This window comes from Papaver somniferum, chromosome 3, assembly GCF_003573695.1.
Source record: "Papaver somniferum cultivar HN1 chromosome 3, ASM357369v1, whole genome shotgun sequence".
Lineage (NCBI taxonomy): Eukaryota > Viridiplantae > Streptophyta > Magnoliopsida > Ranunculales > Papaveraceae > Papaver > Papaver somniferum.
This window is the reverse complement of record NC_039360.1, coordinates 79,980,793-79,996,216: the sequence shown is the minus strand read 5'-3', so window position 1 is coordinate 79,996,216 and position 15,424 is coordinate 79,980,793. Positions and strand designations below refer to the sequence as shown.

Genomic DNA, 15,424 nt, shown 5'->3' with positions numbered 1-15,424 from the left:
CACCATCCATAAATCATTTGTTTTTTTTGCAAATGATTGTCTCATTTTTGCTCATGCTAATTTAACCAGTGTGAATAATCTTTTGCAAGTTCTGCAAGATTTTAGTTCACAATCTGGTAAAGTCATCAATTTTGACAAACATTCTATTCATTACAGTAACAATATGGATTCAATGGTTTGTGACACTCTAAGTAACATTCTAGGTGTCAAACCTATGGATAAAAGTGAGGAGTAGTTGGGTTCCCCTTTAATTATAGGAAGATCAACAGTAAAAGCTTTTGAAGAAATTCAAGTGGCTTTTGGGAGAAGATTGAGAAACTGGCAAGGTACCATAATACATCAAGCTGGAAAAACTACAATGGTCAAAGCTGTCCTTAACTCAATTCCCATGTATCAAATGAGTACGTTTAAGATGCCAAAGAAACTGCTTAGGAAGTTAGACACTATTCAAAGAATGTTCTGGTGGGGTTTAAAATAAACAGAGGTATTAATCTGATTTCTTGGCAAACATGTGATTATCTAAAGATCTAGGTGGTCTTGCCTTTAGGGATCTAGAAATGTTGAACGCATTTCTTACTAAGTTAGATTGGAGAATCTGCCATAAATACGATCATTTGTTGGGTAAAATTTTTAAGGATAAATATTACAAGCATGAAGATTTTCTTCATTTACATGCTGAGAAGAATAACTCTTTTTGGATTTGGAAGGATATTGAATTGGATCTCTCAATAATTCAACAACATTGCTTAATTTATAGAAGTTAACAATGAGAGTTCTACTAGAATTTGGGCTGATAAATGGATCTTCTGATTGAGAACTCAAAAGTGATGACAACCATTTAGTTGATGCCATCCCTAAGAGCGTCCACAGTGGTACGATCAAAACCAAAGATCAAACACCAAAACAAACGATCAAATTTGAGTTTAGTCTGTAGTGTCACGTTAAGGCAGTGGAGTATATTTAGTCGGGCGGATGTATAATCCACGCTTGCATGTGGAGCGTTGGTATAATCTTCGTTTGGGCCGGGCGGAGATATAATTAACGCTGCTTGTGGGGCGTTGATAAAGAATACGCTTGTTGTGGGGCGTACATATATTTCACGCTCGGAGAAGGGGCGTTTGTATAATCTACGCCTGGTGTGGCGAACGTATAATCAACGCCTGAATGAAGCGTTTGTATAATCAACGCCTGACGTGGGGCGGACGTATAATCAACGCCTGAACTTCTATGGAACGACTATTTCTCTCCGTACCCAAACCAACCACCCAATGTTTTTCGCAGAAGATTTAGAATGCGTCGACAATTGTTTAACCGGATAGTGGAAGGTGTTGCCAATGCAAACAGATATTTTTTTCAAAAGACCGATGCTTGTGGAGTTTTAGGATTAAACCCTCATCAAAAAGTAACAGCAGCAGTACGAATGTTAGCTTACGGATGTGCGGCAGATGCAATAGACGAGTACTTACGCATAGGAGAAACAACTGTGTTGGAAGCTACTCGTAGGTTCTGTAAGACGATTGTGAATTTGTATGGGAAATAATATTTGCGTGAACCAACGGCTGGTGATATTGAACTGTTGCTCAAGCAAAACAAAGACCGGGGATTTCCTGGGATGCTGGGTAGTCTAGATTGCATGCATTGGAAATGGGATAAATGTCCGTCGGCAGAATCTGGGGATTACACCGCGTATAAAGGGAGCGAAAGTATCGTGTTGGAGGCAGTGGTGTCGTATGACCTATGGTTTTGGCATGCTTTTTTTGGTATGCCCGGTTCTAACAACGATATTAATGTTATGAACCGTTCATATGTTTTTCGAAGTCTTGTAACAGGAAAAGCACCGCCGGTGAGCTATGAGGTGAACGGACATTCATATGATATGCCGTATTATCTAGGTGATGGAATATACCCAGAGATTCCTACTATTATTACGGCCATTAAACATCCGGTGGGTAGGAAAAAGGAAATATTTTCATCGATGCAAGAGGGTGCAAGAAAATATGTTGAACGGGGATTTGGTGTACTTCAACAACAATTTGGAATCATCAAACAACCTGCAAGAATGTGGAATCCAGATGTGCTTGCCTATATCATGAAAACTTGTATTATCTTACATAATATGATAGTCGAGGATGAGCGTCTACCCGGTGACTGGCCACATGTTTATGAACAACGTAGCAACGCAGCACCGGTTAATATATTAAGAGGCAATAGTGACGAGTTTTCCCAAATTAGAGCTCAGCAACGCCGATGTGCAATGCGTAACAAAGATGCACATATTCGCTTGAGTGATGACTTGATCGAATATATATGGGCAAAATATGGGAATTAAAAATTGTCGTTTGTCATTTCCTTTCTATTATCTCTTTGTATGTAAACATCCTCAAGTTTTAATTAAGGTCGTATGTTTCAAAAAAGTAGAAATTTAATTCAAATCAACTGAAGTAAATTTAAAATCCAAAAATTACATAATAATAATGCTAATTGTTCAGATACTAAGAAATTTAAAACATAATAATATTAATAATACTACTAATCACTAAATAGGAGAAATAATTAAGGTTTGAACTATTCCACCTTTGTGTTAAGATTGGTTTCTTTTATTCCGAACTATGTCCGCCCTGCGAAGTCGGAAGTACTCTTGTTGTACAGGTTCCATTTTTTCAAGATCCATCATAATGATGCGAAATTCTTCGTCTTCAGCTTGCTTGGCTATTTTTGCAGCATGTTCAGCTTGTTTTGCTGCAAACTCTGCTGCTCTTTGTTCCATCTTGAATCTTGATTGTGCTTGGTAATGAGTATTGAAATTTTGTTGTTCTTTAATAATTATTCCCATCAATTCCTCTTGGTGACTGGATTTCTCTCTCCCTGTTTTCTTCAATCTTTTTGCTGCTTTTTTCCACATCTTACGAAGATATGTGTTCTCTATGTCTCCCCCATCTGTATCGTTACCGGTCTCTCCTTGAGTTGTTGTTTGCGGTCCTTCATCATCTTCCTCGTTATTCTCATAAGTTTCCAAATCATGCGTCGTATCGAATACAAAAGTCGATCGTCGATTATATTTTATATTTTCTAACACAACTTGGTAGCACTCTTCGTGCTTAAATTTTTTCCCATCGTTGCATTCCTTGAACCTCTTGTTAACTTCTTCAAGCTGTTAATGTTTTTAAAAACACTTAAGTACATGGGCGCTTATTAAATATTAGAAAATAATGGTCTGCAAAATCAAGAATGCTTACCTTCTTTTCAGGACCCCATCCAGTATGATATTCACCTTCAACTTCTGCCTCTTTTGCCGAAAATAACGCCACATCTTTACTTATTCCCTGATATCGTTTTTGCCAAGAACTCCAAGACCGCTCTGGATTATTAGGTAAATGAAGTTCAATATCATCCTTGATACGAGTCCACAACGTCGCCTCTGATTGATCAGCTCCAACACTAGAATCTTGAGATATAGATAAATGAATTTTACACATTGTTACATCTTCGATTGTCGTAAAATTTGGACCTCGTGCTACTCTTGGTGCCATTGTAAGCGAATCTGTGAAAATTTTCCAACTGATTTGAAAGCAGAAACAATATTTCTTCTTATTGGTGTGGATAGTTTGAAGTATTGGTCGTGGGAAAATGTCACAGGATCTCATGTGTATATATAGGTGTTTCTTCCGAAAAAACCGAAATGTCTTCCAAACTTTCCAACGTTCCAAATTATCCAACGTTCCATTTTCTTCAACGTTCCATTTTCATCAACGGTCGAATTACCAACGGTATAAAAAAATTTCAAAATCAATTTTGTCTAAGTATTTTTTTATTTTTTTTAAACTCAAGCTTGGGGAGTTAACTATATAAACGCCTGCCGTGGGGCGTTAACTATATCAACGCCGGGATGGGGGGTTAATTATATCACCGCCTGGCATGGGGCGTTAATTATATCACCGCCTGTCTGGGGCGTTAACTATATAAACGCCTGGCGTGAGGCGTTAACTATATCAACGCCTGAATGAGGCGTACACTTTATCAACGCCTGGCGTGGGGCGTACACTTTATCAACGCCTGGCGTGGGGCGTTAAGAATATCAACGCCGGGCTGGGGCGTTTGTATAATCTTCGTCTGAATGGGGCGTTCATTTTATTAACGCCTGACGTGGGGCGTAAACTTTATCAACGTCCCAACGGGCGAACATTTTATCAACGCCTGAACCGGGCGTAACTTATATACACGCCTCTTTATGGGGCGGTGACTTTACTTACGTTTCACAACAGGCGTAGATTATATATACGCCCGATGCCAAACGGTGATTATACCTCCACTCCACTATATATAGTTTTGGTCTTGGTCCCAGACCAAATATGGTCTGTAATTTGGTTTTGGTCCAGATTTTAGTCTTTACTCCGTCCCGTTGCGTCTCGTCCCCGGATCATAATTATAGGTTTACTCGTCCATTGCAGTTGCTCTAAAAGAGTAAAAAGAGATAAGCAGTCAGCTGAAGAATTTATGACTTCTTCGGTTTGTATTGACAGTTTGACACTTTTCTAGAAACGCATACTGAGCCTTTTCCTATTTAAATAAAATGCACTGGTTAAAAAAATAATAAAAAAAAAGTTTTCTCATAACTTCAATTTCTTTCATTGGTATAAAGTAAAAGCAAATTAACTACAATATACAACCATGACATTTCTATAATATCTGGGCTCCAGGATGCATGATTTCATGGGTATCCAAAGAACCCCGCACTGCGCAGTTGAAGACTAGGACTGGGCATCCTTGTCAGCCATCATCATTCTTCTCCTCGACGTGAATGAAGTGTCCAAAAAGAAAAAACAAATCAACTACCTTTCCTCAGGTTCTTCTTTCTTCTTCTTCCACGCTGTCTACCAACCTCCTCTTTCAACACTAAACATTCAGCTCTAACCGTCTCCCTCTCTCAACTCAAAATTAGGGTTTACATTTCATCGCCCAATCCTATTAAACCCTTCTCAATTTCCACGAAAGAAGAAATTGCAATCAGTTTTCCCATCGAATGTGTAGTAAATTCGTCTCGGGATACATTCAATTTTGATGGGGGAATCAGAGAATAAAGATGAAGTTCCTGAAGGGAGTGGGATATGTGGGATAGAAGAGGAAAATTCTCCTGATTCATTAAAGAATACTCCATCAAATATCGCAAGATTGGAAGACGTGATTGAACAATGTGGAGGTCGTAAGAAGTATTTAGCACAGACTAAAAGTCCTTCTGATGGTGAAGATATTCGTTGGTACTTTTATAAGGTTCCTCTTGGCGAGAATGGTAAAATGCAACTTCTCCTCAAATTGTTTTTTTTCTTCTTCTGGAATTTCTTTAGCGTTTACAACTTGGTGGCAGGAACATCTTAATTAACCTAATTATAACTTTAGTTAATGATTTAGGGTAAAATTTCAGATTAATTACTTTCGAGTTTGACCACGAGAAATCATAATTGAGACTATGGAAAGAGTGGAATTTACTAACTTTTATAAGGTAGTTTGAAGGTTTTGAAGCTACATAAAGATTTTATTTGGGGGGTTTATCTCTATCGGCTGTGCTGCCTGTTGGTTGTCGTGTTACCCATGTCATTTTGTAAGTTATAACATACCAAGTGTATCGATAGTTCATGCTCGCTCTGGTGAAAGTTTAAGTAATGATTTGTTTAATTCTGTTCAAATACTCGTCAATACGGAGCTTAGATGAAATCGTGACAGTACTGTAGGACCATGTGTTTGGTGTTCTTGTTTTAGGACTCGATAAGAAGAACGTGTTCTTATTTTAGGAAATTTTGACTTGTGCAAAAGTGCAGTTGTCTGTTTTGAATGATACGGGACTCTCAGCTGCTTTTCAAATGATGTTGACAATAGAAATGCGTCATCTTCTCAAATCATAATGATATAATTGTAAATATGCAGAGCCAGCAGCATCCGTTCCTCGCTCAGAGATAGTGGGGAAGACCGATAGCTTGCGTTTCAGTATGAGGGACTCCCTTGCATTGGAAGCTTCTTTCTTGCAGGTACTCTCTCTTAGTTTCCATAGCTGTTAATAACTGCTTGAAGTATTTCAAGGTCCCCTGTAATGGTAAATATCATCTGAAATGAAAATAGGAATTCTCTCACAGTTATTATATTATGGTCTGTGGAAGATACTTGTAGGATTTTGTTTACTTCTTCATGCAGTTTTTTCTCTTTCTTTTCGTTTTTCTATGAATTACATTGATAACAAAGACTACTACCACGAGTTCCATGGCATGAGATTGGCAGTCGTTAACCAAAGCCTAACTAGTTTCAGTTGGCAACAATTTAACATGAGAAGCAGAGCATAATGAAAAAAATGAAACTGAGTGCGTTATCCCGATCTTACGGTCAAAGAGTTTTTAGGCCACAGTTTCTTTTTCTTTTTCATCAGAAAGTTCTCTTAGCATTTCTTCGCATAACTGCTTCTTACCTGTTACATGTCATGTACAGAGAGAGGAGGAGTTGCTCTCAAAATGGTGGAGAGAGTACGGAGAATGTAGCGTAGGGCCGATTGGAAGCAATACTATCTCAGAAATTAAACCTGGTCCAGAATCTCAGTCCTCTATAGATGATCGTTCAAGACAGCTTCTTGCAGATGATGAAGAGAGAGTTGGTGTTCCTGTAAAAGGAGGACTCTTTGAGGTATCTATATATGTTTCTTATTTGTGCCCACATTTTCAGTAATCGTCTTGATTTGTTGATGTCAAGGTCTTTGCTGTAGGACTTCCACAAAAGTGTTGTTATGATTTTAACTTTGAGTTTGTTAACTTTACTACCTTAAAATGAAACTGTATCAAATCATTGACCGGCTACCCCAGTGTGATCTTAGTGGAATTTTAACCAAGATTAAGAGGTTTAAAATTTCCACTTGGTAGAAGATGATTCTCTGTCTGCCTTTTCACTTTTGTTTGTTCATAATAATTTCTTTCGGGCATCTTTTTAGGACTTTATTTTTGTTTTGTCTGAAAATACATAATACGTTGACAAGGCACCCGAGATAAGAAGAGGATACAAGAAGAAGAAAAAGCCAACCTGAACTGAAGCAATAACAACCACGGAACAACCCATTCCACGCTAAAAATCTTCAAACCCAGACATTAGGGAAGAGGAATTAAAGAACTGTATAAGGAGATTAAGTGATGAAGAAGCTCTTAGATTGGCATCACTGTATAATTATCTCCCTTCAGTCTTGGTACAAGCTAAGGACATACCCTTTAAACAGGGCGTGTCCAATTATTTTACACTGAGGATTCTTTTACTAATTTGTACCTTCTCTTTCTGTTTGTCCGAGAAATTTCTGTTACTTATCCAAATAATGGCTAGGCAGCCCGTGTTTACTTGGATATATACTTCGAGAAACTTAAGCTTTTCAGGGTACCGCAGGTTGATTTAGCCAAACGTCATTGTTTTCCTGTTTACTGGAGTGGAGAAAATCGACGCGTTTTACGAGGACACTGGTTTGCTCGAAAATCTGGTCTAGATTGGCTGCCTTTGCGTGAGGATGTTGCTGAGCAGTTAGAGTTTGCGTATCGTAAGCAGGTAAAGTGTGATATTGTTTCGCAAAGGTCTGTTATTTTGTTGGTCGGCTAGGTTATTTTCATGTAGTATAATTTGTTTATGCTACTTACTAGATAGAAGGTTGTGGATGTGAATATCTCCTCAATAGCAATTCTGATACTGAGGCATTCTGGCTGAAACTACTTGAAATAAATATATGAAGAACACAACTGCTCTCCGAGATCCTTCCTTCATACCTAACACATTTATATCATGTTAGAAACTAAGTCTACATTTAATAAGATCAAAATCACATGGCTTATGCTATTTCGTCGTAAACATATACAAATAATACATCTGTGTAGGGTACTCATTTCATTATCCCATTGCATCTATTTTATTAGTACAGCAAGCATACAAGCCTTGAAGTTATACTGAAATCTGTTTCAAAGAATTTTACATTTGAAAACCTCGATATACTAACTTCATCTGTAAATATGTTGGTGAATAGCAATATGTGAAGTGTCTGTACATAATGTTACAAACTTGAGACAGCTTTGTTTCTCTCACCACTTACATTTTCGTGTTCTTACCAATTACCATGAGTTATACCTTGATTTGTATTACAATTTCGTTGAGAAAATATAACCATTTCACGTCAATAATTAACTCGGTGAAAAGATTATAGAGTAGCTTGATCAGTTGCATGCCAATAGGGTAACAATATTGTGGGCCGTAAAGATGGAGAATCTGCCAAACTAAAAATCCCAATCTTACTGCCACATTTTCTTTTATTTGCAGTCTTAAGGATTGTCAATTCTTCCTGATGGAGCTTTCTTTTATCCAGGTATGGCATAGGAGGACCTTTCAGCAATCTGGACTTTTTGCAGCTAGAATTGATTTACAAGGTTTTTCACCGGTATGCATTTATCTTTAGTTAGTGATGAGTGTAGTTGTTTTGTTTATGATGTTCTTCATCTAGGGTTGATCACTATTTATCTCAAGCTGTTGTATGTTCTGTTGTAGGGTCTCCATGCACTTTTTACAGGAGAGGATGATACCTGGGAGGCTTGGTTAAATGCAGACTCATATGGTTTCTCTAATATAGTTGGTCTCAAAGGAAATGCAATTAAGCTAAGGCGTGGATATTCATCCTCTGGGTCTGCAAAACCAACACAGGTTTGTTTTTCTGCACATTTAGTTTAAATTTTGACATTTATTAATAAACCTTACGTATATATGCAAGTAACCTGACGTAATGTTGAGGATCAACTTTTAGTCACTTTTGATATGACGGTCTGCGTGGATCTCGTTACCCCAACTATAAGCTTTCCCATTCTTGGTTTATGTTCCAGCTTACACCAAGTTGAATACTGAAAGATTCCAAACATACGAACTATAGAAAAAAAAAAAAACAATTCCAGGCACTCTCAACATATGGGTAGCTAGAATGTCCAAATGCAACTATTATTACCAGTCAGATGATAGGGTTGGTTGAGCAAGAAGTATAAACCTACCTTTTCAAGTTCTGTGCAGTTGATACATTATCATGTCATTCCTTTTTTCCATTTATTGTTGATATTAAGATACCTTGTTTTGCTTTATTTTTATAGACAAGTTAGATCCTTCATGTTGTTTGTATCTAGGAACTTTGCAGGAAATCATGTTAGATCAATGCAATGTGATAATTATAGTGCATTTCCGCATAAGTTTGTGTTAACATATTAAGTGAATGAATTATGTTTAAGGAATGTCCTTATCTCATGTTACATTCCTTTTATCTAGGAACTTTGCAGGAAATCATGTTAGATCAATGCAATGTGATAATTATAGTGCATTTCCGCTAAGTTTGTGTTAACATTTAAAGTGAATGAATTATGTTTAAGGTTACATTCCTTATGTCGCTAATGCTGCCATTCTTATCAAGTTACAAGGATTTTCTTTTCTGCTTCAGGATGAACTGCGTCAACGGAAGGAGGAGGAAATGGATGACTACAGCTCTCAAGTAGGGATTCTAGCACTTGATCATGCCTTCTTTTTCTATTTTAGAGTCCTTAGTTTTCTGGTTCACGTCTCATTTATGTAATAAGGAGATTTAAGAAGCCTGGGTAAGGCACTGTGTATGTCCAATATAATTATGATATATCCGTCCGTTAGATACAGTAATTGCATCATAATGTGATTTTTACATTCACTAATTTTGTGTTTGGCTTTCTAATTATTAAATGTTATTTTAGGTTCCAGTTAGGCATTTAGTATTTATGGTTCACGGTATTGGTCAAAGATTGGAGAAAGCTAATTTAGTTGATGACGTTGGAGATTTTCGTGCCATTACAGCAAATCTGGCTGAACATCATCTGTCTGCACACCAACTTGATACTCAGAGGGTACTCTTCATTCCTTGCCAGGTAACCGAATTGTCTTTTCATAATCTCTCCATCATGAGAACTGTGTAAAAATATTTCTGCTGGATTGCTATTTATATTTCCTGCGCTGTGCCTTGAGTAGGTTTATTAAATTGCTTGTTGTACATTTACGAATCTTAATATGGTACTTGCTTTGCAGTGGAGAAAGGGGTTGAAGCTTGATGGTGAAAGCGCTGTCGAGAAGGTTACTTTGGAGGGTGTGCGTGGCTTGCGTTTCATGCTAAGCGCAACTGTTCATGATGTGCTATATTACATGAGTCCTATCTACTGTCAGGAGATCATCAACTCGGTATACTTGCTATTTAATCGTGAAAGTTTCTGCCTTGTTCTAGTTTTAAAATTTTAATACTGTAGTAATTGGCTCGAGTTCTCTCTAAATAATTAAATGACATACATTAACCGTGAAAACACTAAAAGTTACCAGTTGGACTTTACAACTATCTGATGCAAGTTAGAACTGAAAATCTTGTCTTTTCTTTTAGGTTTCTAACCAGTTAAATAGGTTGTACCTGAAATTTATCAAGAGGAATCCAGGTTACGATGGAAAAGTAAGTACCCTTTGGAATTTAATGCTCAAGCTTTATATTCCTTTATAGTCAAGACATTGCTATATTTTTGTGGTTGGAAGTATCCTAATCTATGATAGCTCTTTGCAGGTGTCTATATATGCTCATTCTCTGGGAAGTGTCCTCTCTTACGATATCCTTTGTCGTCAAGAGAATCTGTCCTCCCAATTTCCGGTAGATTTCATGTACAAAGAGCGTGGTGGAAATAAAGAATCCTGTTTAGGTGAAACCAATTCCTCTCCTCATTGCAGATCTTCTCGGACACCCAGGGAACCATCTCATACATTATCTCAGCATACTGCGGAGTCTGAACAACCTAGTGGTAAGTCCTCCGTGGAGGACGAAGAACGAGTTTTAGATCAGGGTTCCAGTGAGGCACTTCCTCTCGAGGATAATAGCTTAGGTAATAGTACAAGCACAGGCATCGGAATTCTCGACGGTGTTTTGGAAAATTTGGCGGAGAACACTAGTGCATCTGCAGACACCACCGAGGAGGGGAAAACAATCAATATGCTGATGGAAGAGGTTAGAATTATATCAATAACTTTAACTCTATCTGTCTTTTGTACATGTTTTTTTTTTTTTTGGCGATAGTTAGACTTTAGGCTAAACTGCTGTTATTGCAGGTGCTTACCCTAAAAGCAAGAATAGCTGAACTGGAATCGCACCATGGTGGTGAAGGTAGAAATGATGAACTCCATCTAGATATGATTTGCCACATCTTGTATTTTTCTTCCCATTTTCTTGTATTAGAGCACTTTTTCCTAGACTAGAAGAGTAGGAATTAAAGCACTTTTTCCTACTGCACAAAAAAGTGGCTTGAACACATTTTTACATGTAAAGAATTCTAATGTGGTCATTCCTAGTTCTTGTTCTTCGTCGCAAGAGCCAAATTTATTCAAAATCTGGCAAGAAAAAAATCATATAAATATATATTAGGTTTTTTCCGTTGTTTATACTTGTTCATGCACTTATTGAGAAAATCGTATTGGGCAAGTATTATCGGGATTTCTAATTTACTCTTAACAGGTGAAAAGGAAGTAGACAATGAAGGTTCATATCAACCCCCCTCTCAAAAGTTACCCTCCAAGCAGGGAAATATGGCCCAGAATTATATGCCTCAAATCAAGTACACAAAGCTTGAATTCAAGGTATTGCCAATTATTTCCATCTATCCTCATTCAGATATTTCTTGGTATTGCTTAGTGTCTCAATGGTTATCTGCTTGTTTTTTTGTACACCGATGAAAAAGTTAATTATGGAGCAAAATTTGAAGGGATTCTTCTTTCTTTGACATAATAGTTTCTGTCTTTTAGGTGGATACATTCTTTGCAGTTGGGTCTCCTCTTGGTTTCTTTCTTTCCCTTCGTAATGTCAGGATTGGAATTGGTAAGAGTTGCTTAATACTAGTAAATTGTTAATGTGCTATATTTGCTCACTGCTATCAAGCGATGCCTCCAAATGTTTTCATGATATCACATGGTTGTTCTTTTCTTTGTGGATAACAAGTTGTCTGTTTGAAAATTCTTCACACCTGTTGCTTTTTCATTCTCATTGTTGCTTACATGAACTCTTCTATTTTTGGCTTTCTACAGGTAGAGGTCTAGAGTATTGGCAAGATGGAAAGATAATTGAAGAAATGCCTGCCTGTAGGCAGATGCTCAATATTTTTCACCCTTTTGATCCCGTGGCATACAGGTCTGTTCACTTGAACTTTTTTATAATGATGTATTTTCTTGAAATAAAATCTGTTTACCATTTTTAACATGGAAGACTGGCATATTTGTGGATTACACATGGAAGACTGGCATTTATTTCCTACATTGTAGTTCGTTTCGACTAATTTGACGTTATGAGAGAGCTTAATAATGCCTGAACTAGGAGATCTCTGTTTCGAGAAGGTCTGTTCGAATGGTAATTCACCATACATATAAGAACTATACTTAATTGTTGTCACAAATATATTTGGTCACGTAGAAAGTGTAACTTGCGTTGTAAACTCTCAATTTGCCAAAGGCTTGGATAGCTAGGTCTTTTGGTTGGCTACTAATATATCAGTTACCTGGACTGCACAGCCACCATTGGTACCAAAATTGCTGTTTGGGAAAATGATTGCGGCTATACATAAAAATGACGCATGTTATGTAATTCAGATCATATTTCATATACGAAAAATGGATGTGATATACATATATGTTTTAGATATGCGATACCACATTTATCTTGGTGAAATGTTATTCTCTTTGAATTGGGAAAACATTGTTTGAATTTAGGGTGGGCTTTCATACAGAGTAGAACCACTTGTTTGTAAAGAATATTTCAACAAGCGTCCAGTTTTAATTCCTTATCACAAAGGGGGAAAGAGGTTGCACATTGGGTTTCAGGTATGGTACTGATGTTCTCGCCCATCAATATTTTGAGTTCTTTCTTCCCTTTTTGTTGTTATCAGTTATTAAGCATAACATTTGATGCAGGAATTCACCGAAGATCTAGCTCATCGTTCTCAAGTGCTTGCAGGTCATCTAAATGCTTTTAGGGTACGCAATATGCTCCATGATAAGGTTTTGGAAGTTATCCCATTACCATTATTTATCTCTTTTGCAAACCTCCATGAAATTAAATTCCTTATGCAGCTCGACATTTATCCCAAAACTTGAGTTTCTCTGTGTCATAAAACATTTTGGTTCAATATTTTGCCCATTTTAAACATGTTGGTCGTTGTGAAAGTGAATTTGAGATGTCTCTTCTAGTTATTTATCTTGATCTGAGGCTTTGGTCTGAATAGGTAAAAGTGCTCTCCATATGCTCGAAAAAGGCTGTCACTGAAGGTAAATTATTTTTGTCACACGATATCTTCTTTTCTTCTATATAGAAGTTTTTGTAATATGTGGGAGTATGTATGACAGATTCAACAGAAGATGAGGAAGAGACAAAAGAAAGATCATATGGTTCACTTATGATGGAGACGTTGACTGGAAGTGAAAATGGTCGGATTGATCACATGCTTCAAGTGAGTAGTCGCATGGATATACCCATTCTTCAATCGGTTTCTTACTTCTCTTCCCCATGTTAATCCTTGAATTTCATTAGATACGAGGTTACTTTTTTTCTTTTGAATAGCAACACCTGTTACAAACTTCGGTTACGTATGATCATTGGACTTGACCTTCAGATTTTAGCATCTATTTATTTCAACCAGCGTGACCCAAACAAATTATATATAAATCATGCTGATTAACCAGAGATTATGTGTTGGAAATGCAGGATAAAACATTTGAACATCAATATATATCAGCAATCGGGTCGCATACGTAAGCATCTTTATCCAACAGTGGTGGTTTTTTTTTTCGCTAGAGCAGTAGTGTAGTGGACTATATTACTAATGTGGTAAAGTGGTTATGCAGAAATTATTGGCGAGACGAAGATACTGCTCTTTTTATACTTAACCACTTGTATTCAGATATTCCAAAAGAGCCATCCAAATCTGAACAATCCAGTAGAAGTAGCTCGAAAAGGGAAACAAGGCCAAAAGATTTGCATTGCCAAAATGATGAAATCTCTGAACTTATTGTTCCTTTAATATCCCCTGAAGGATGAGCGTTCAACGAATAAATTAGTAGTATTATGCATTTTCTTTAGCATGTATTAGATGTTCATATTAATGTGTATCATTTGAAAAAAAAATTCACAAGTTCCATCATTTTAATCATTTTGCAAGATATACTTTGTTTGTGAATAGCAAATATGAGGCTTTTACATAAATTTATAAGATGTCCTTTTTCTTTGTGTAATCAAATTTGCTTTATTTGATTTCCCATGGTGATTGGTGAACAACAACTACATTATACAGTAGGTTTGAAGCTTGCCTCATTGAGCATGTTTATTGAATCAAAATTTGTTAATATGCTCTTGACTCATTAACAAGATTAGGCAAATACAAAAATGCGGCAACTACAAAAATGCCACCATCAGACAGACCCAGATGTACTCATGCCATGGAGGTGGCTGCAAAAGCTAATAAGGGTCTAATCCCAAATAATTTTATTTTACCAAAACAAAAGAACATCATCAGTTACACAATGGATGCCGAATAAAGTGATTTAAAAACTTGATCATCATCATAATTCTTCTTCTGGTTGTTGATGAAGATTTCAATTACCGGAGCGACTAGGAACAGTAAATGTAGAGACAGTCTCAACAGTTTTGAGCTGATCGAGCTGTTTGGTACCTCGCCTTAACAAATACTCGATGTAGATAAAGTTCTTCCTCTCGACGTTCTTGGCATTATTTCGAAATTCAGAAGAAACATATGATTCGATCTTCTTTCTGTCTTCTGGTCCTTTTGATCGAGCTGCTCTTAGAAACCCTCTGTATAATCCCAATACTTGCTTTTGCAATCCTGTTAATTTCTTCATCGCATCTTATAATTACTGCAAGGCTGATGAATTTGATTTGAGATTTGGGGAAGGGACGCTGTTTTTATTCTAAGTAGGGTTTTTATATAAAATGACAAATTTACCCTTGCCTACTTCGCCACCGCTCAAGGGAAGAGTCCCGCCCATTAGTGGACTGGTCGGTGCCAAAATGAAGCCTCCGTGGCTTGACGACAGCGGTGAAAGACTTGGGCACACCTAACTCGGAGTTCAATGATGTTTCTGACGGCTCAAACCTTACCCTTTCATTTTCTATACAGACTAAAATACCCACAAGAAAATTCAAAATGCCGAGTTTGTAACTGAAAAGTAGTATAACCGTCGGAATATCATTTTGCTTGAAAAAGTCCGACCACATGTCTGTTTCTGCCGCCTACAAATCCCGCCTTTCTATTTAATGACCAAAATACCCTTGTAAATACACTGGAAATCAGGACGGCCAATAACGGTATTCTCTTACTATAACCACCACATTTTTGTT

At 37.1% G+C, this 15,424-nt stretch overlaps 1 protein-coding gene across 3 annotated transcripts; it reads left to right on the top strand.

The window, feature by feature from the left end:
- The first annotated feature begins 4,724 nt into the window (after positions 1-4,724).
- Positions 4,725-14,301, top strand: LOC113356613 (phospholipase SGR2-like). Of its 3 annotated transcripts, none has more exons than XM_026599790.1 (21): positions 4,727-5,287; positions 5,920-6,020; positions 6,472-6,663; positions 7,405-7,560; positions 8,366-8,437; positions 8,545-8,697; positions 9,473-9,523; positions 9,756-9,926; positions 10,084-10,233; positions 10,427-10,492; positions 10,601-11,035; positions 11,137-11,191; positions 11,540-11,661; positions 11,827-11,899; positions 12,106-12,208; positions 12,801-12,894; positions 12,985-13,071; positions 13,296-13,338; positions 13,417-13,520; positions 13,775-13,821; positions 13,915-14,301. In XM_026599790.1, the coding sequence occupies exons 1-21, from the start codon at positions 5,059-5,061 to the stop codon at positions 14,105-14,107; spliced, it is 2,697 nt and encodes an 898-aa protein (XP_026455575.1). In that variant the 5' UTR covers positions 4,727-5,058; the 3' UTR covers positions 14,108-14,301. The 3 variants fall into 3 exon arrangements, 2 of the variants coding, with proteins under 2 accessions (XP_026455575.1, XP_026455576.1); XM_026599791.1 differs by having other exon boundaries at positions 4,728-5,287; positions 12,985-13,047; positions 13,915-14,299; XR_003363064.1 differs by lacking the exons at positions 13,417-13,520; positions 13,775-13,821; positions 13,915-14,301 and having other exon boundaries at positions 4,725-5,287; positions 12,784-12,894; positions 12,985-13,047.
- The last annotated feature ends 1,123 nt before the right edge of the window (positions 14,302-15,424 follow it).

Bases quoted from the DNA above. Each gene is read 5' to 3' on its own strand.
- LOC113356613 (XM_026599790.1), top strand. From the start codon at position 5,059: ATGGGGGAATCAGAGAATAAAGATGAAGTTCCTGAAGGGAGTGGGATA. The intron at 10,234-10,426 runs GTATACTTGCTA...CTTTTCTTTTAG, and splicing joins GTCAGGAGATCATCAACTCG to GTTTCTAACCAGTTAAATAG. The intron at 12,209-12,800 runs GTCTGTTCACTT...GCTTTCATACAG, and splicing joins TTTGATCCCGTGGCATACAG to AGTAGAACCACTTGTTTGTA.